The sequence below is a fragment of the Porites lutea genome, chromosome 10 (genome assembly GCF_958299795.1).
Source record: "Porites lutea chromosome 10, jaPorLute2.1, whole genome shotgun sequence".
NCBI lineage: Eukaryota > Metazoa > Cnidaria > Anthozoa > Scleractinia > Poritidae > Porites > Porites lutea.
The window spans coordinates 1,543,495-1,565,758 of NC_133210.1; the positions used below are offsets into that span (position 1 = coordinate 1,543,495).

At 37.7% G+C, this 22,264-nt stretch overlaps 1 protein-coding gene across 3 annotated transcripts; it reads left to right on the forward strand.

The window, feature by feature from the left end:
• The first annotated feature begins 514 nt into the window (after positions 1-514).
• Positions 515-21,588, forward strand: LOC140950007 (uncharacterized). 3 transcript variants are annotated; one of them, XM_073399163.1, is made up of 3 exons: positions 515-661; positions 4,053-4,152; positions 17,661-21,587. In XM_073399163.1, the coding sequence occupies exons 2-3, from the start codon at positions 4,146-4,148 to the stop codon at positions 20,783-20,785; spliced, it is 3,132 nt and encodes a 1,043-aa protein (XP_073255264.1). In that variant the 5' UTR covers positions 515-661; positions 4,053-4,145; the 3' UTR covers positions 20,786-21,587. The 3 variants fall into 3 exon arrangements, with proteins under 3 accessions (XP_073255264.1, XP_073255265.1, XP_073255263.1); XM_073399164.1 differs by lacking the exons at positions 515-661; positions 4,053-4,152 and adding an exon at positions 5,517-5,628; XM_073399162.1 differs by lacking the exons at positions 515-661; positions 4,053-4,152 and adding an exon at positions 15,895-16,036 and having other exon boundaries at positions 17,661-21,588.
• Positions 21,589-22,264: the final 676 nt, after the last annotated feature.

The following is a 22,264-nucleotide window of genomic DNA, read 5'->3' on the forward strand; positions in this document are numbered from 1 at the left end:
AAATACCGAGGAACTAGAGAGTATCTTTTCGGCGTGGACCATGAAATATTTGAAGGGGGAAGCGACTCGTGGAAGGGGGGGATGCGCAAGCGACTAGGTGGGTGAAGCTGGTATTTTGGTTTGGTCACTACAGGCTGCTGATTGTTGTAAATAATTTTTCCACCATTTGTAGCCGGATATTTAATTACGCCATTTCACCTTGGATGTTTTTTTGTTCTCTGTCGAGGCTTACGGGAAATTAGTCTTTAAACATGTACCCCATTATAAAATGTTTAATAGCCTATTACGTTCGAATAGTACTGATTCAAAGCAGAATATTTGACATCACGGCCAGCCAAGTTAAAAATAGATCACTCGAGACAGAAAGAAACTTAACATTTGTCATGCACTCATATCAATTTGTTGTTGGTCGGTATTGCATCATGTTTATAGGACCTTGAACGAATCACAAGAAGATCACATGAACAGCAAAAAAATTGATTAGCATTAACTTCCTCATTACTGTGACGCCGTGTCACTCGTTATGTAACACATCACCCCCTTCCGTTTTTAATCATTATTGAATGAATTTAAACGATTTAATTTGCTGATACAATAAGCCAACTGGTTGATGGGAACTGAGACACTGCCCCGGCCGCCATCACTGAATGATCCATGTTTAGTGAGTATTCTCTGTCATTTCTTTTACTTTCCTTCACGACATAGTCACCGAACAGCAGTTTCATTCTCCGGGGATAACACGCTCCACGGGCTCAGAACTATAAACATTTCCATCCCCTGACTATCACTTTGGTTTAAAGTTCATTTTTTCCGTCCATAATAATAGTACCTAGCCGATCAGGATTGAAGTCAGTGAAGTCCTCAATAACGAACCGAAGTGTTAAGAGAATGCCGACAAAAAAATCTTCATTTCAGTGATCATACTGTAGAGTTTTGTCCATAGATTCATGTAATGTTTCTCTCAATAATTAACTTAGAGTGTGAAGTCTTCCCACGCAGAGACAACCTCAACGAGAACGGAACTAAACAATTCGACAACAGAGACAAAACAGTGGTGGGATTTATCCACTGATTTTGATGCATTTTCTTCTGTCCTCCGCGAAAAAGGTTTAGAGATTCTATTGGAGAATTATGGGTTTGTTGAACTCTCTCAACAATTACGCAGCGAAAATAGTCTAATCAAGGGAGAATAATCGCTTTTGGTTTTAATTTAAAAACTCTGTAACAATTACAAAGACTCAGAGTCATCGGAAATTCTTCATTTCCGAGGACCTCGTGTTGTGAGAATTTCCTCGTTATGTGTTAATGTCACCAGGACCAATATTTACCATAATCACTCATATCGTAGTAAAATAGACTACTTATTAATAATTATTATCCTAGTATTATTTACAAATAATTCATATGACGCCAAAATCCCAATGCTAAATGGTGCTATGAAACTTTTCAGCTAATGTACACAGTATTATTTACAAATAATTCATATGACGCCAAAATCCCAATGCTAAATGGTGCTATGAAACTTTTCAGCTAATGTACACAGGATGTTTATTTTGACCTAGTTTCCCTAGTCACTTTGTTGGTAGCAACCATGCCAAGCGAGTGTGACTTATCGGCCATCCACTGCGATTCTTTTTAGATCAATTCGTAAGTTCCTATTTCTGAACAACCGACGTCACCAATGATTCTTTCGTTTTCTTAAGAGGATTTTTTTTGCGTTAGTGTTTTTCCTTTAACGTATTTTAAGCTTGTTACTGTGTTGTTATTATGGTTCTTTGGTGAAAAAAAAAAAAATATATAATTACCTTTTCATTACAGGTTATACTGCTGGTCACAGTATCATTCTCGTCTTTTTTATACTGTAACAGCTTGTGTCCATCCAAATTGAATACTCAGCAACGCACCTCTTTTCTAGTAACCGTTTGTCACGTGCAATTCAAGTGTAGAATGCCATCCGTCATTATATATCGATGTAACTATGAGAACAACCATATATTCCCGAGTACTAAACAGTGTTCATTTATAGACTGTGAGTTTCATAGCACTTGAGCGCCCCCCGGAAATACAGCTAGAGTTTTAACAACGTGCGCTCTGACAGGGCCTGAGTCAGGGGGAACCTCAAACAGGAGAACACTTAAAAGCTCTTACAAGTGTAACACGGGCACTTAAACATTCAGTAAATACTCAAATTCTGCTTTTAAAAAGTAAATATTCACGTTTTTTAAAGTTGGAAAAATAATAATCTCACGGTATCTCAGGCCCTTCTCGTTTCTTCTTTCTCTTGAGTCGGCCAATTAAACATTGTAACTGTCTCCGGTTGTTTGATTAGCCGTGCGCATGGGTTGCAATAGACTAGGTAACTACTTTTTACGCAGCCGGTTTTACACGGTTAAAAAAAGTAGTGGTTGACGCGCACGCACGTACCCCTCGTAACAATTTTCCGCCTCTTGTCTGGCACTATACCATGCGAGCAGAGGCCCTTCAAACAGAGTTGTTTGCACTGAAGAGTGAAAAAAGGAATGTACAGAGCATATGGCCGAATATTGATTTCGCGTAAGATACTGGCAGTTCTAATGTATTTTTCTCTTCAAGTGCAATTATATAATATTTGTCATGAGTTAATGTACCCATAAAAGCACAGCGTTTCACATAATAGCCACGAGCACTCATTCAGTTCTAGAGAAACACAGCTTTTATGCTTGGTTTCAATCTGTTACCAAGAAACCGATTTTTATTGAAAAGAATGCTCAGTCATTTACTAATTGTATTTTCCAGGCTAATTCTATTCTAGAAATTGCCAATTTTATTAATTCAAAATTTCAGTCCCTTTCGTTTCTCAGTTAAAACTTGTTTACTTCCGTTTACTCGGGCATAGCATTAAACTGTCAATGAAAAACGGTCCTTTAAGTTGGGTTGATAATGTGTTAAATATTCTCAGTATTTCTTAAAATAATTGTCTTTTCTCGTTGTGATATTACGTTTTATCACTTTACAGTTGCTGTAAATAAACGTTGGCTATTTTTGGACCCAGCCACAGAGGGGTATTAAAGAAGATCAAGATAAAACTTGAACTTCCTTACTGAAATAGTTTAAGGTTTTCCTTTTGATGCTCCAATTTTTTTTTTTCACTGACAGTTTGTAGTTATGAAACTGATGCAAACTGTAATCGTCTTACCCACGAAGCACGTGGGAGTTCTTAAGGATTCGTTTAAACGTGTCCGTGAGTTCCAGATCGAATTAGAATGTGAAAGTGTTGGTTTTTGAGGAGAGGGGAAAAACATAGTACCCAGAGAAAAACCTCTCGGAGTGAGGGAGAGAACCAAAAAAAATACTGCAGAAGCTCTGTAAGCTCACCTTTGTAGGGCTCACCAGCATTCTTACTCACTTTAAAATATAGTGTATCAACACTAACTCGCTTATTTTCTCGAAAAGTAAGAGGGAGCAACTGATGAGTTTATAACTTCTAAGTGTGAGCACTAGCACTGTCCCGGGGGGAGAACCCCTAGAAATTCTTGGTGGTGGTGTGCCGCCCGGTTCCCCAAATGGTCTTCACCTTTTTTTAGATCACATCACTAGTACCATTCAGTTCCATGCCCGTTTTAGGAAGTACGACTTTATCTCTTAGATCCATGCGTGTCTTCAGCCGGACCTGGCTTCTTAAAGTTGTACTCGGCTAACAAACGGTCAGCATACTGTCAAAGCAGTTTTTAATCATGATTATTTAAAAGTTGCTGTGACCCATTTGAAGCTGAAAAGGCAAACACGATCATATGCTTGCGTGGTTCGAATACTAAGGAAAACCATTTCAGACGGGCAAAATCTACACCCCCGTTACAGGTAATATGGTGTCAAAATTCTATTCCCCTTTGGGGAGGCACATACCTTGTATATAGCTTATATAGGGGACTAGCCTACACCCCGGAAGGCATTGCATAATCAAATCATCAGGAAAGTATACTCGACTGACTTAAAGTGAATGACATCGACAGGTGTCTACTGATCTGTTCACGTAACATAGTGTTAATATCTTGTATCACCTGCATCTTTCCTAGAGTTGATCACTGTTGAACTACTGCATCCGACACAGTAATCACCGGCTTTAAAGATGAAACACGGCTAGCTGAGTTTGACGGGATTCACTACCGATGATTTGTGAGTATCTATGTTTCCCGGTTTCTGTGCCATGTATCTAGTATTTAAAACTAATTTGACAGTGATTTATCTGCTGACGTTTTCTTTGAGCTTTATGTACCCTTAAACCGAAAATTCGCTCTTAAAAAAACAGCTGTTTAGTTGATGAGAATTACGATCATCTATGTTTTCTTGAGCATTTCAGTTACTGTCGCCATTTATTTATCTAAAGCTAATCACTGATACTAATCGGTTGATACTAGTGAAATAAATTATTTAAAAAAGAGATCAAGCATTGAGTGGGATGATCTTTCCATGATGTTAGGAAACAAGCTGACGATTCTGAAAAAGCCAAATAATTAATAAGAATTATGACCACCTGTGTTCAGTAAAATTTCCTGTTGTCCTCGCTATTTAATCCAAAACTAATCTCCCAGGCTAACGGTCGATAAAAATGAATAAGAGTTATACGCAAACAGGAGCCCATAAGTTGACGCAAATGTTTCGAACTTCAGCCTCAGCTTGGTGTAATATGTAGCGGTCGAAACATCAAGTTTAAAATTTCTTTACTGTCGATGGCGTAAGTTTACCATAAAAGTATCTGTTTTGGAAATTTTCCTATCGTGCCACAATTGAAGTTTTCAGTAGAAACTAAATCCTTTATCAATTTATTTAATGTTTAATGTGATAATAATATTTACAGACATTAACTGTAACATCTTCGACATAGCGTGCCGATTATTTTCTATATCGCCATCCGTTAGCAGGAAACCAATCTTTGTCGAAAAAATGTTCAATTGTTCGGCTTTCAATCATAACATAATGTAAAAAAAAAACTTATAAAAAATTGCATGGCGGATTCTGCCCTAGAAATAAAAAATTTTGGAGAGTTAAAACTCATTTCCACAGCAACCACATGCTTACCTCCCTTAAAAGTTGCTACACTATTTTTAGGGTTTTGTCGAATGATAAAGGGCATATGTGATTAATTGAAACGTTTGAAAGAAACTTACTTAAACAATGTTTTCCCCTTTTGTTTTTGTTATAAAATATAAAGTAGAAGCTAGTAGAGGTATTTACACTATATTACCCTGTACTGCTATAAATAGATACCTCGTAGTCCTACACGTGCACCGAATGGCTATTGGTGTTACCAAATCGAGGCAAACCACTGAAGCTAGCAATCTGTCTTGTTAAGTGTGGACTTTGAACCTGTTTTCAGAGAGTTTTCAATGAATTGATAGAAAAACAATTGGGTCTAATTGACAATTATTCTTTTCTCTGCATGTAATTTGTTTCTATTGACTTGCGTAAATTATTCCGAGCGGTAGAAGCTTTCGAAAATTTTTTTCAATAATGACCCTCAGTTATACCGAATCGGCACTTCGTTTAACACAGATCGTTCTTTCCTGTCCTTGTCCCTTGCTGAAGAACGGAGTACGGTTCAGTGGTGGGGTTCGATTGCGGCCTTAAGTCCTGGCTTAGAGGAAAAATAAAGTAAGTTATAGCGCTGGTTTGCACGTGACGCCTCGGCGGCCATGTTGTTGATCTTCTCTCCGCTGGGAACTAATCACTATTTTCATACAAAAAAAGAAAGAATTACAAATAGATAAATAAAATGAATTAATAATTGTATTAATCATAGCCGGCCACGGCCACAGCCGCCTTGTCACGTTGTTGCAAAGCAAGTACCTTTGAAAACAAACCTTTGCCGGTGGCAATGTCTTCTAGATAATAGTAGTGATAATAGTAGAATAATATCCGACACACTACAATCTCAGAAACCTCCAGCTCATCTGTGTTTGTAACAGTCGTATTGTAATTTAGTGATCAAATATTGTAAATGCTATTAATACCATGCATTGTCTTTTCGTAGTTCGAAAATTAACAAACTTGCGTGCGACAGGTGTTTACAGTGACACATTGATTGTGCTTTTCCATGACTATTTTTTTCAAGTGAAAGAATAGGTCATTTTTATATGAAGGGAATGCGACTTTGCTATAGTTATATATTTTTTAAAACTTTGCCCGCTGTATTTCCGGTTTCTAATATTGTGATGCTAATTTTCAAGTCAAACGCGCGTTCCGCCACGTCTGTTTCAAGCCAAGAATCAACCAATTGTTTATGTTTGTATCAAAGCAACAACTTCACAAAGAGCCCATATGGTTTTCAAACAGTAAGATGCCAGTGTGTTGCTGTTGAATTTAGAAATGCGATTGATAACTGTCTTGCAACCAGCCATGCAAGGTAAAGGTTGATCGATGTGTTATAAGGCCGGTATATTGCGATCATAATCTATACACGCTACGAGACGCATCTTCTAACGAATCTGAATACCCTTGGGCGCCGAGTACTCCTTGTGCGTCCAAAGGGAACAATTTCGAGACAAAAGTGTTTTACAAGGAGTAACGTGACCAGTCTGGTAAGTTTTCCAAAGTTTTTGACTTCCTTTCTTTCCTGCCCTCCTAATGGCATTCTTAAATCTAATTAGAGTAGCTCTCATTTAAAATTGACGGTAGATATTTAGAATATCTTATTCTTTTGGTGGCGAGGGGGGAAGTCCGCATTGAAAGACTTCATTCATTCATTCATTCATTCATTCAAGGTATTTTTTTCAACATTAAATGACTTTCATTAATGAAATCATGCCGATTGCCTTAATCGGATGGTTTCACCAGAGATTAAGTTTGATGGCGGACAAATATGAGCGGAACTGAAGCCTTTAGTACTTTGAATATGTTTACTATAATGCTGTTTCGGGCAAACTATTATGGAAAATAAGAGTTAGAGTAGCTTGCGCACTCTTGGTTTGCTTGATGGCGAGTCAAGAGAGGTACGTGGAGAAGGTAAGTCAGGGATGTTATGCAACCCTCTGCCAGGCCTTATGAGAGCGATCGAACTTCGATGACTTCGCGTGATAAGAAATTTTAAAAAAATGTATGATTGACGTAAGACAGTAACACATTAATAGGCACTTGCGCCTTTGTAGTGACGATGTTTTAAAAGTCTCTAAGAACTTTAAGCAGAGACTTTAACTAATGGTATTTAAAAATTTGCGACGACTTTTCAGAGACTTTCTTACGAACGCTTAGAGGACTGATGTGCTCACTGGGCAGTTATTGACTGCCTCCTTCATTCAGTCGTACAGAAGATCATTAAAGTTAAATTGTTATTGTTGTTCGCAAGTGTTTGAGGGTTAGACAAACGGAATCTGGCGATACACGAAGCTGGAAATCAACACCTGTGGCCAAATTTAATAGCCACATTTTCTACCTGAGGTGTTAATCAATATAAACAATCATGATAGACGAACGATTATATCATTGTGTCATCTTTAAGTCTCAAAGACCTCAAACTCCAAATTAAAAATTAACAAGAAAAAGGAACTCGTCTGTTAATAATCAGCTATAAATACAGTAAAACCCCGTTAATACGAACACTAAGGGGGCCATGGAAGGTGTACGTATTAAGCGGGTTGAATTTAGAGAAAATGTAAGGGCTTTCTATGCTCAGGGACATAGTAAACTGTCCATATTAATGAGGTGTTCCTATTAAGCTGGTGTCCGTAAACCGGAGTTTGACTGTATAAAAGACCTTCAAAACGTTAGACTTTTTTACTTACGAGAAAATAACGGTATAAACTTCTTATCTGGGCGGCCTTCTTTTAGGAAAGCCGCCGTAAAGAGGCAGGGTCAATCGTCCGCTTATTTAACTGTAGAGTATTGTTGGATTATACTACTCTTAATTTCTTAAACCGTTCGTTTATAGTGGTGGGCAAAATTGAAATTTCAGAGCCATTTCAAATTTCTTTTTGCATATTCGTTGGCACCATGTAAAAGTTCTTCGGAAGAGGTTTTTAAGAGTAATTTAAAACAATTTTTTCAATAGTATTCAATAATTCATAACTCTTTTCAGTCTTGTAAGTCGATGATTTTTACAGATTTTAATATTTAAATCTTAGATTTCTTAGTGTTATTTTATTTTATTTTCCTTTTCGATTTATTTTTTATTTTTTTAGCTATTTATGAGATAATTACAGGACCCTTTTGATAACAGTTCTTTTTATTAGAACTGATAGGTTACCCTGTATAAATATTCGCGTTATTATTATTATTATTATTATTATTATTATTATTGCGTTCAGCTGTTTGCTCTGTTAGTTACAGCTTTTATGATAGCAGTACCCACACCCTGGAACTCTCCGCGCCCAAAGAGCTTCGTACAACCGCAAATGTGAATAATTTTAAGATGCATCTGAAGACTTCTCATTTTAGATCTGTGTATCGGTGACAGATTTTTTTTACTTGCTTTTCATGCATATATTTTTCTTACTGTCTTTTAGCTGACTTTTGTAATGTTTGCGGTTGTAATGCGCAGCTGATCATTCTCATTCTCATGCACAATAAGTTTATAAATCATCAATATTAATATTACTTAATATTTATCTATTTAAATGGTAACAAAGCAGGTTTTACGCGGCGTGAATACAGCTATTTCGAGAAAGGTTGTCGGAAAAAGTGCACGCTACAATCCCGAAAGGTATTGTGGGTGGCTTTGAGGGCACTTTTCTTCAAAGAAATTTGAAAGAATAGTACGGGAGGCCTCGGACATATGTTTGCGAGTACTAAAGGAAAGCAACAAAAGTAGGTTAAATCGTTACCAACAATGTATTGATCATATCCCATCTTACCTTTCGGGATTGTCGCGCGCGCATTTCTTCCGACACCCTTTCTCGAAACAGCTGTATACTCTATCAACAGAGTAATTCAGCCTAGGGCGCCTAGAAGTTGACGGAAAAAGGAATGTTGCTATTTCAGAACGTTTGTTATTTCGCATTAATATTATTAACGTTTTTTTAACAGTCTAACTAACGGCTTCCTCAAACATACCCAGAAGAGAAAAATGAAAAGTTTCAATCACTAATAATGTTATTGGAAAAAATGAACTGTGACCAATATGCTTCTGGTGCTTTCCGCGAGTTGGCCATGGCACTAGGTATAAGGAACTGCCCTAGAAATTAACACACCATGCATATACGGGGAACTGAAAAGAAGCACAAATCAATTCTAAGATAGAGTAGCAGTTTTATTAGTATTTGCAAGACGCACTGGAAAATAGCAAAAAGCCATAGCCGTAGTACTGATACAGACGATTACTCACTGAGTTATGCATAAAAGAGCATCCTTGTCAACTGTTTTTTGCTATTTTTAGTTTCTAGTGGCCCATTTGATCACGCTGGCTTTGTTTTGTCTTTCTTATTTGTCCTATCGTTTTTTGAACTTTGCTGACCATAACGAAAGACATCTCTGCACCAACACGGGGTGCAAAAATTGAAAAGGTTTTATTTTCATCCGACAAATTGATTACAATAGAAGCCGCGTTTGGCAGGAGTAACATCTAGCAGGGTCTATGGTTTTTTCACTTATGATCGCTTATGAAGACTATTTAATTTATGGGAATCTAATTTAAACAAGAAGCTGCGCAAAGAAATGTCTCGAATCATCGATCTCATTACAACACTGAAATTGGCAACAGACCGGAGTAAAATCCACTAAGATTTATGATCCTGGCACTGTTTTATATGGTCTTGCTTGAATTTGTTTAACTCAAAAGAGGTATCATTTTAGTTATGAAACTGCATATTGATTCTTTTCTTGCAAATGCTCCAAAAACAAACAGCGCCAGAAGCTCCTGGGCTCGTGGTGGTGGAAGGAGGGAGAGACGTTGAGCCTTACCGAACACAAGCCGAGACTAGGCTATACTGTAAAAATGAAGCTCAACTTAAGTGTGATGTCCAAAGTTGATAATGTTTTCTTCGTTCTTGTGATGAAACCCTTACTTCTTGGTATTTTTTAAAACCTTAATAACAAGGAATCGATCGATTTTTTTCCCTATGATTTATTTAGCCTAAGGGAATTTTAGTCTGGGTATGAAACTAATAACTCTGGAAGCGCTGTCTTCGATTAGTTTGACTTGTGTTGCTTGCTTAATTTTCATGGGAAGTATGAAGAATCAGCAATGCTCGGGTTGGAGAATGTGGTAATCGAGTTATTTCACCAAAACTCCTGGAGAGGTAGCTACAAGGGCTGGTACTGCGGAGTATACGGGAAACATAGCCGACTTTTGTTTTTTACGTCGCAAAAATGTAAATTCCTTGAAATCGTAGACTGTATGTTGCACATATTATTTGCATTTATTACACGGGGTATTGAAGAGCGCAGTGACCGAGACTAAATCTCTTAGTATTGTCCCTGATCGAGCTGTAACTTATCCTTACACTGATTAGATGAGTTCCTCTTTTACCTAGTAAACATCATAAACGTATTGCGTTTGCAGTTCTGTTGCTCAGTGCCTGTAAAGAGTAAACAATTTCCGCAAGGAGTGATCGAACAATTTCAAAAGAAGTGAATGCCCAAGGGCACACTGTTATTAAAAAAGACTTACGGTCAGCTGGAAAGTGTTTAGCAGAGCGGTTGGTGTTGAAAATACCTAGATCTATCAGTCTGGGCAAGTACTGCACCATTTCGGTAGTTTACCCTTCTAGGGTTTGCATGATTCTTAGTTTTAAACAGTTGACTATACTACTGAATTTACTACTGCTATGCCTTTAGGTAGAATTCTTTTTTCACGTTACTAAAGTCCTTCTAACATTGGGCCAAATTTTGATTAATTTGGTTGTGCAAAATTTTTTTTTTTGCAGTTTAATGTCGCTTTTTCAAAATACTCGGCTACCTTTTACGTAGAATCAAAACTCAACAACTCCCGCAAGGCATCTGAAAAAAAGAATTCCTAAAATTAAAGTAAACAGCTCATGCGGAATAAGAACACTGGCAGATTTAATCGGAATGGTTACGCATTTTTCAATGGAACGAGATTCATCAAATGCTTTTCATATCTGACTTTAATAGTGTGTGGAAAGGTAAAACTGGAATTCCATCACTAAATATACAGTCTAAACAGCATGGAGTCTTTGATAGCTACTTGAAATATTATTTAAAAATCAGTAAGTGGTAGCTCTTATCATGTAGTTGTTACATACAAGACATTTTATCACCACTATTATCATCATCATTATTATTACTAATACTGTTATATCATAACATCTTATAACGCAAAAAAAAGCAGCACAGAAACTAAGCTTAATGGCGTTTTTATCAAAATGGCAAAAAAACTCAGGAAGTGCTTTATAAATTCAAATTATAGGTCGAATTACACTGAATCCTTGAAAAGTTGCTGTGTTATTGTACCCCCCACACCCTAAAAATTTCAAGTTTCCAAGCATTCATTCATTCAAATAATCCGGCAACCAAAATAAGGACAGGGTATATAGTGCAGTACTTGTTCATATTACATGTCGCGGTTCAATTTTATCTCTGCCTTGGTTTAAATTGCCTTTTATGTGTTTTAAACTTACTATTATAGATTTAGCGCGTTTGTAGAAACTGGGTCCAAGAGAGCAAGCGCGCCAACAAAAAATATTGCTTTCTTAAAACAGAAGACTACTAAACAGGGTCACGGTTTCGCCAGACTGACCAGGGCATTCACATGCTACGAAGGCTGTAAAAGTATTAAGAAGCAAACGACGTAATTTTTGCTAAAAAAAATTTGCTTAACACTAAGGCGAGAAATCGGTTCGTATATGTTGACTTATTATTTGCTTTCAGTTCAGTGGCAATTTTCAGGGGCACCCAACGTAAATTTTCGGAAAATATCTGTTCTGAAGACGATTTGAGATCTAGAATTTTCGGAACATTTGTCGTAAAATTTCTTGCTTGCCTGCCTCTCCTAGGATTTTCGAACATCTAAAAAATAGTATAATTGCCCATTTTTAACGGATTTTTACCCTTAAAAGGTCGCCTAGAATTTTCGGGAGCCTTTCTTCTGGCTGAAATTTTCGAAAAGGTAAGTTTTGATCCCTATAACTTTCGGACCTCTAAAATTTCAGCTGGGAAATCCGAACAGATGAAAAATTATTAGGGGATAAAAATATGTCTATATCTACTGTTTAAATACTTTAATATGGTTAGCAATGCTATGTTTAAGTGGTTTTGAACTATATTCTCGTTGGGTGCCCCTGAATTTTCTTTGATGAGAGCACCGTGAACGTTTTAAATTTGTTTTAAGATAAACTTCGTTGGCATTTTAAAAAACCAGTTGAAACCATTCGAATTCTTTCTACTTCTTCCTTTTTATTTTTGATAAGAAGAGTTTAACGGCCTTGTACATTGTTATTTAGAGTCTTGATCGTGCGGTATCAAGTCACGAAAAGTGCATCATGTCTCCTAGCCAGGGGCACCCAACGAGAATATAGTTCAAAACCACTTAAACATAGGATTGTTAAACGAATTTTATTATTTAAACGGTAGATATAAGCATATTTTTATCCCCTATTAAATTTTTCATCTGTTCGGATTTCCTAGCTGAAAGTCTAGTGATCGGAAAATTATAGGGATCAAAACTTACCTTTTCGAAAATTTCAGCCAGAAAAAAGGCTTCCGAAAATTCTAGGTGACCTTTTTAGGGAAAAAAATCAGTTAAAAATAGGCAAATATACCATTTTTTGGATGTTCGAAAATCCTAGGAGAGGCAGGCAAGCAAGAAATTTTACAACAAATGTTCCGAAAATTCTAGATCTCAAATCGTCTTCCGAACAGATATTCTTCCGAAAATTGTCGTTGGGTGCCCCTGCCTAGCCCTGCATGATTCTTGAAAACACCATCGACCACCGGGAAAAAAATAAGAGAATTTTTGAACAACAAACACCTCTTTCCGTCTTGACAAACCCTAGTCCGTGTTATATAGTGAATAATTTCATTGCACTTTTTTGTAGTAACAAAATTAGCATGATGTGTACCCATTTGTGGCTGACTGTTTACATCACGTCTTCTGTTGAAAGTTAAAGACAATATTTGTGTCGCAGAAGTCACTGTAATTCAATAGATTTTTTTCTGGTCTGTCTCCTCATATCTAAATTGGCCGTTCTGAATTCATTAATACAGTGCCTCCGCCGCGATTTATTGAAGCAACGAGTTACAAATGTCGTTGCGCCATTTTTAATTAAGGGTGGCTAAAATTTGTTAATATCACCGTCAGATGATTTGTATATCTACTTAGCGAATGCTTCAGTTATAATTTTCCCGTGATAATTTTCAACAACCTTTACAACCTTCACCGCGGTAGTGGAAGATTGTTTACACTGAGACAAGAAGACTGTTCAGTATTGAAGGTTAGATGTTATCTTTTATTCGAGTTAATTCATTCAACCGCAAAAAATCTTAGATCTCATCGTCGGAAAAAAAAAAGAAAACCGATTTGTTCTTTTTTAAAGTACTGCCCAAGAGCTTTCATCTGAATGGACACGCGCCTTAGGATATTGTCCACAGTCGCCAAAGTTAGAAGACAATTGCATGTTTTCTTTATCGAGATTACCAGTTATCAAAACAGCTAATGTTTTATTGGCACTTTGAAAATGTACTTGTTAACGACTATAACCAGCTCACTAAATGCACTTTCGGGGTACTTAAATTGTACTTCTAAGCATGAGATTAGAGATGAGACTTAATTGGACACGAAAGTACCTCACGCAAGCTTTATCGATGCCTCATGATTGTTGATGTTTTTTTCCTCAGCCCACTGCCTCGTTAACAGCTGAGCAAATTATGAGTGGGTCAAGGCTAGCATTTTGGTTAAAGAAAGACACAAAAGTAAAAGAACACGCGGAAAAAATAGAGATGTAAAGAAAAAGAGAAAACAAACAAGACAGAAAATAAAAGGCAAAACCTGAAAGAGAAGAAAGATTAAAGCAAGAGAGCATACGTTTTTTTTTCTGGAAAAAGGTCGGCTCAAAGTTCTAAATTTTCCATCTAGAAAAATCATGCTACACCACAGAATAATTTATCACGCAAAACGAAAATAAATCAATACAGTATTTATTTAGAGACATTACAAAACAAAGAGAAAAATTCAGATTTAATAAAATATGTATTTAAATTTTATACTCTTGCCGCCATTTCCGAATTTCGTTTAGTGTTGTTTTTGTAAACTTCGGAAATACTCTGGAGACATGGCTTGCAGACTATGTATAATGTGTTAGTGAAACCATTTGTAACTACGTTGGCCTCATTTCTTGTTAAGTGTTTTACAAAATCCCTTTAAGCAGTATTGGCTTCAATCAAGATGTAAAATAATGTAATCAGCTAAAAATGGTTCGTTTTTCTTGGTAATAGTTTATTATTAAATAATCTTTATTTGATCCATTTATAAAGGCCTTTCCCTCCAAAGAGGACCCAAAATCAGTCAACGCTGAAAAGGCATACAGAAAACGAATCAAAAACAAAAAAGTAAACAAACATAATAAGAAACCAACGAAACAATTAGTTTTCGTTCGTTTAAAATGCCTCATGCCTACCTAAACAAAATTACGTTTGAATGGCACTACTGATAATTCGCCGTGCGGCCAACTCTCTCTTTGCCAACTGGCGCTCAAGGTTTTCATTGTACACGGTGCTGAGAACTGTGCCAAAAAATGCAGCAAACTCATCACATCTTTGGTTACTTTCTGCGGCATTATTAATTAGAAAGAAGCGAATAAGATACTATAAGATAAACAGCTGGGAATATTTCATTATAATTAAAATCATGCTTTTTCAAACATTAGACAGCTGCAAGCCAACGGCGTCAGCTTAATTTTTTTTAACAATTATCATGCGAAAAAAGCTCTAATTGAGCTTTAATGAGTGTTTGCACATGACGTTCCTAATTCATTAAAATTTTGCTCAAGGAAACTGAAAACGTTTTAGTTTATCTTTAAGTCCACAAACATGTAAATGACAACGACAACCTGTAAAGTTTTTACGTTAACCCAATAAGAAATTAGAGAATTGGCAATTATTTAGGCGTAATAATGATGGAATATTGTAGATATACACCTGTTGTGTGTGCTATAATTTCGTTATTTATAGCTTACTGGAATATTGCAAGAAGTGCGGACACTTTTCGTTATTTTTTTTTAGTGTGTCTTTGGGCATTTATGTGTCCCAGCAGTGACCGTTCGTGCTTCGCGTTAACGTAAGGGTGCTTTTCAAAAGTCAGAACTGGCTGGTCAGACCGGTCATTTTGAAAATGAAGTTTAAGTCTTTTCTCGAAATTTTCACTTACACCCCTCACAGCCATGCATACCATTTAAGAATAAACTGATGTGGCTGGATAATCCTGATTAATAGTGGAATTCTCTTTCCGATTGGACTGCTGTGGCCTGCAAATTTTAACCAGGCATAATTTCAACAGACTAAATTACTGCTAAGAAAAGGATCTCTCAAAAGAAATTGAAAGAATAAGTACATATTTTGAATTTCAGCTCCACCTCTGACTGCAAATAATTTTGACGCTGGATTGCTAACTACTGCGTGTCGTCGTTGACCAGTAACTGCTTCGATGTGATTGAAGAACGATTTTAATAGTGTTAGAAATAAATCTTGATTTCTGCAAAAGATAATTACGAACACGATCATAATACGGCGGTCATTATTAACTTGTCAAAAAACTATTCAATGTACATAATGTCGTCATTGCCAATTTCTAAAGGCATCAGGCGGTTCCACCAATAAGATCGGAAAAACACTTTGTTCTGAGAAATACGACAGCTGCATTTCAGTTAATTAGAAAGATAGCATTTGATCAGCTGTGAATTTAGCTCAAGCTCAAGTAAACAGTTCGCGCGAAAAATTTTAAGTTTGTGCCAATATTTACGTTGATTATTTTGGAAGAGCATTTTGTACAGGCTACGTTAGGCTTAATCTGTTACTCGGTATTAAAAGCTGCTGATGGCTCAGCTAGGAGACCACTTCAGAAAAATGGCTACAGCACAACAAATGGTATCGGGGAACGCATCCCATTGGATACACGGTAAATTATGTTCACTGAGTTATGTTCCACTTGCTTTTCCAAGAAGTTTCGTCTTGTTTTGTCGAAAATATTGAGTGCCGTTTTGCCAGCAGTTAATGGTCGACTTTTACTTTGTACTATATAAGTCCAAAGGGGGGTTTCCAAGAGTTTGCATTACAGAGCCGGTTGTCGATAGTCGTGGAAAGTTTGGCTTCTTCTCAAAAATGTTACTGTCTTTGGAAACATAAGTTGTTAAGAAGAATTTCATACTCAGTTCAAGGTAGCCTGTTAACCGAAATATTTAGCGTTATTACAGTCGAATTCAACCGGTGTACTGAGCAGTGAATAAGTTTAAGCAAAAGAGAAATTTACTACACGCTGTTATTAAAACGCCAGACCTCTTTTCTAGCAGTATAAGCATAGCAGGGAGTGGTTTATAAGAAAGGATTTTCTGTCTCGCGCGATATCGGAGTTACGTAATTTACGCCAATGGTTCTTTGTACTCTGGTTCTAGAGCGCTCCAGTTCAAACCATATAAAAGAAAGTACTTTGAAGCCGTAAAGCCAATGTAAATTCATTTTTCTCAGTTAGCTAAAGGCGAACTCAAAACAACTTCAAGTTGGTTCCTTTAACCTTAAGGCTCAAATTTGTTTCCAGTCTATATAAATTTTAATCCGCCTGGCTTAGTTATATTTTCTCAGTCTACTGGGTTGTTGCTTGTGCTTGTACACGGAATTTAACGATGTTTACGGAAAATAAAATAAACTGAACCTTGTTAAGGACAACCGAGATCCAAGAATAATTTTTATTTATACCCTAGTATATTTTTTTGTCGCACCTTAGTGTATTATTTTTTCGCTGCTCTTTCCTGTTTGTAGGTCTTACTTTAAAATATATAACTGTAAGCTTCAGTTTACATGTGCATTGAAATTCACGCTACTTACTATTTTCGGTATGTGTTTTTTTTTGCGATCTATTCCGTATTGAAGTAAGATATATACTTCATGGAAAGAAGTGTGCGCATGGGTACGCTATTTACGCGCGAGTTGTTGACCTATCCGAAATCGAACGAGTGATCGCAGGGAACGAGTAAGATTTCGGATACAAAAAGAACGCACCGACCGTGCCGAAAGCACTTTGCATGTGGTTTTGTCTGTCACCTTTTTATCGTAATTATTTCCAAGGTGCAAGAAATGCTAAAAACAACTGCCGCCAAACGTCGTGAAACGAAATAAAAGAAAACGACGTCGCCTTTCAGATCAAAAACTATAGTAGACATTATAACGAGGGTAAGGACGATAGGAGGTTCAAGGAATTATAAGTAGTCCTAACGTAATAAAAAAACCATTGCCTGCGGAAAATGAATGAATTTGGGTAAAATGGCTGGTTTGACTTAATAGCTATATAAACAGAGGCCAGCTACAAGTAAAGCTGACTTTCCGCCCTTCTACTGTTGTTTTGCAAGCTCTGTACAATGATTCTCTTCAGTGGCAATGAAATTTACAAGTCATTCTATTACAATTTCCGGACTAATTGTCTAATCTTTATATTCGCGTGTTCATGCAAATGCAAGCCTTATTCCATATTGAAAAATGAAAGAAACTGTATTTTTATATAGCTTATTGACTTTCATATTCTTCTACAGGTGGTAGCCAAGTGACTCCAAGAATGCATCACTTTCACACCTACCCAGCTACAATGGGACAGATGACGTGCCACCCATTGCCATTCAATAATAACCAATCAGCGTTCACAAAACCTCAGACTTACGCACCTGCGTCATGCTTGCCCTCCTTCTGTCCCGAAAGAAGAGTCCCGGATGATTTCCGTCATACGTATTTTCCTGGTACATCGGTAAGAGACTACAATTGGCCTGTTAGACAAACGTTCTGTGCGCCACTGGAAACAGGCAACGCTGTCCGTTATCAACAAGAAAACCATTACCACCATCCCGCTTGTCACATGAGCTATTACAACTGTTGTACCCGCGTCTGGCGCTCTGTGGATCATTATTACTCTTCACGAAAGAGGCCCCGAATGGTTGAAGATAATTTGCCGAAAAGTACAGAGGGTTCGACTGACATCTCTGGAAAAAAAGAAACAGCTGCACGCAAACCCCTTCCCTCCCCTCCCCCTCTTATAAGAACATGCATCAAACAGAAAGAGTCAAAACAACTGCATTTGAAAAAGCTTGTTGAAAGGAAAACATACGAAAAGGATGTGTTAACCGAAGAACATGTATCCAAAAACAGAGAGCCTACTTCTAAGATACAAGTTCCTGTAGTCGACTGCTCCATGGCACATCGCGAAATATCCAACGGCGGTTACAGGAGTGAGTTTATGAAAAAGTTTTCAAATGAAAGAAACGCGGATATTGAGCAACGCAATCAAAATTTTACCGGGCCAGATGAATTTGAAACTGAACCAAGAAATAGCAGCCTAAATGCTAAATGGACATCAGTGAACGACACACAAAAAAGCTGTAAGTCAACGCGAGGGGTCGAGAAGAAGCTTTGTAGTAACAGACAAGTGGAAAAACAAGTAGAGCAACAATTACCGCTACAACATACCGTTGAACGCTTTCGCTTGGCCACAGGAGAAAATGCACAGCGGTTGGGTCAGACAACAGCGCTTAGGAAAGAGAAACAACGCAGTGTTATCGTACAGAATGATAACTACAAAGTTAATAAACGTAGACATTCACATTATGAGAGTATGCCCCAGGAAGGCCAAATTATGCCACAAGAAGGACTAAAGAGGAGACGATCCTTTCCTATAACTGAGCGACGAGATACATGCTACGACAACGGTGATGATTTCTACGAAACAAAACCGAAAGATCATAATGCGGAGTATGGAGTGCCTTTGTTTAAGGATTGTTGTGAAAGGAAAACAATGGTTCCTAAGCGTTTAATTCAGAATGGCCAGCAAAGGCATTTGTCAAATGATACAGTTCACCCGCAACTGAAGTTCTATCCGCAACCTAATACAAATCTCGAAAGGCACAGATCAAAGTCATTCGATGCTCCAAAAATACAGACTTCCACGTCACAGTCTTTGTGTCAAAACCTCCAACCGGAAAATTTTTCTTACAGAACAAAAAGGCAAAGCAAAGTGCTTTGCGAGCCAGTTTTGAGGGACAAATCAGTGGAGCATGGTCATGTTGACTTATGCAGCCCTACGATTAGTGGGCGATATGGACACGAACACGAAGCAAAGGTGAACTTTGTCTCATCAAACGAAAAAGGGCCAGGGCCAAAATCAGGACATTGGGAAACCGTATCTTACAAGAATTCAAGTGCAAGCTTAAGCGGGTTAGCCTCAACTCGCAAGGAAATTCGTCAACAAACTTTGATAGATCAGTCACAAGCAACCATGAAAATTGAGAGGAAACCACAACAACAGCCAAATATCAGCAAGAGGGGATGCAATAGTGACAGTAGCATGCTGCATTTTCAGGAAAACCAGCCGTTGTCATGTGATAATACAGGATACATACCCAAGTATTTAGATGCAGATCAGACAGGTGTATTGACGCATTGTGATGTGTCACGTGACCAGGGCAAAAAGTCGCCGCATGTGACTAACAACCAGGTTACCGTTGGTGGAAAGGTTCGTCAGTTTGGAAATGTAACGAGTTCAGTGTCACCCAATGGTCCTCAAATCATAGGGCCCATTAGTTTGAGTGAACTGCAGAAGCGGAGGACTGCATTATCGCAGAGTCATGTCAGTTTTAACAACACCAGACCAAACATGAGCCGCATTTTAAATAATAGAACAGCGGTTAACGATCAAAAATCACATGATAAAGAAGCCATGGAAGAACCAAAACTGCACAGGAAAGACATTAGCTCAGCTAGTCTTCAACAAACTGCCCTCAACTTTCCCGAAATTGAGCATCAAGATCATGAAGTGAAAATATCAGTTGTCTCAACTGATTATTCAAACAGTGTTAATAGCCAAAGTTTGAAAGATGAGCCAGCCGAGCAGCCAACGTCTCAATCACGGACCCTTCCACCCCTCCCTTCTGGTAAAGACTTGGACAAAATCGACTCAGGGTGTGGTGGCTATGCCATTGATCACAGTGCTATGCCCAGAATTGTGGCCGTGCATTCCATTGTAACAAACGACAAAAGCTTGAAAGAACAAGAAAGCGACTTGTTTTCCTTGAACGATAAAAAATACTGGAAGGATCTCCTGCGCAAGCTGACCTCTGATGTAGGTGACAGTGACGAGTCTAAAACCTTTAAGATTACTCAAGCAAACAGCCCTGAAATGAATAAAGTTGACGATCCAAAAGACATTGAGTATCAGCAGGACAATGATTCTACTATGGAAAAGGAAAACGAAAGCAAACCGGATGAGTTAAACAAGGTTAATAAATGGACTCTTTGGAAATATCTCTCTACGCCATCGAAAGACCTAACAATAGAGATAAAATGCCCATCAACAGACTGCGACGAAATTTGTGATGCAAAGAAGAAAACCCAGCCAGTTCGTAGAAAACTAACAGTGAGAGAACTGAGCGATAAAATTTTGTATACTCGAGAGAGAATAAAGAAAGAGGAAATTCCCTGGAAAAAGAAACTTCTTGTCAGTCTGGAAGCCACATTTATCAAACGACTAAGAAAAACAGAAAAGGAAACAGGAGAAAAAGCTGACAATTTTGTCCTGAAGCAAAACGAGGATGACGATGACTGCAAAGAAACTGGGGAAAGAAAGAAGTGTAACAAACAAGGGAAAAAGAAGAAAACTGTAGCTAAAAGCTAATTAAAAATTAAACACTAGTTTCAGTTGATTTTGGCCTACTCGAGGAAGACTCTTCATGAACAGAGTAAGATCTTTGTTGAGCATTTGCTTCATATTACTTGAACACAGTTTCGCGAGGCGTAATAGCCAAGCGTCTGGTACAGGGGGCTAAATTACAAACACCGGTTTGTAAACAAGTCAGATTGACTGACCAGCCGAGAAGTTCGGGCTGCGGCTGGTTCAAAGGCTCGATGCCCTTCAGGTAGAGCGTCTTTTTCTCCCTTTCGATCAAGATAACGACAAAAGGAGCCTCTGGTCCTGCACGGGGTGGCAAATAAAGTACTTAATTTAATTCTGAAGAAAGTTTTGTGCAACGTCGTCTAAGAGCATTTCTCGCCTCTATTTTGAATGTCGAGTCGCTCGGTATCAATTTTCCTGCTTCCTGAGATTGTATGAAAGGTTAAGAGAAGAAATTATTCCTTTTGAGAAATATCCTTTTACTTTTTTTCAAAATTAGTTAAACTTATTACAAGAGTAGCACTGTTAAAAGAAATGCGAGTGATAAGGATCACATTTACCATGTTAGGTTTTTAATTGACGTATATTTTAACTACAGTTTATCGCAAGCAACTCGATTTTATATCCGTGAATACCCATTTTTATCGTCTTTGTACGCTAAGTACCGGAAATAGTTGTTGTTGTTGTGTTATTAATATTGTGAGTGACAGCTGTAAGATAACTCGCCAGTGGCTGTTGATAACTTATCATAATAAAAACTCAGTAGACTGAAAATAGTCCCTACTTGCCCCCCTGAATATAGATGGGTGGTCATACGAGGGATCTTGGACTATATACACCGATGCTAAATATAGGGAATACTAGATATTTACCCTGCAGGGTGCTATAGGTTTTTTCCTTTTCTAATTACTGGGCTGCCTGTGGGACACGCCCAGTCATAATTTCGGTTTTCGGTCGTCTGTGCAGAAAGACGAACACCGGCGGGGGAGGTGGGGGGAGATAGGAGGTCTGGGACCGAGAAACGATGTTCGCGCAACTTGTTTCAGACGACTTTTCTTTGCACGAAATATTTTTGGTAACAACAACATGCGAGCGAGAAATCTTGAAACTCTTGTAAGGCGCAAAATACAAAGGATTTACTTCCTTTAAGTTAAAGAAAAATAACAAGAGAAAAATCTTAAAAACTGAATATTTTTATCTTGTGGAAAAATAATAATGCTTTTTCATGTAGACTGTAGACAGCAAATTGGGATCGTCTATTTAAAGTCTCAGTGCAATCAATGAGGCTCGCGGATCACGGGGATCAATGGGAAGGTGGCTGTCTGTTTAAGTCACGGTAAACTTTTCGTTTTCATACATACTGACTGTGTACTCTATTTCAGATCAATATCTATCAGGCAAATGTGAGCAAGTACCCACCGGAATTTTTGCATATTTGCTTGTTCAGTAAACGGCCTCTATTTATTATTTATCGAGCAATCC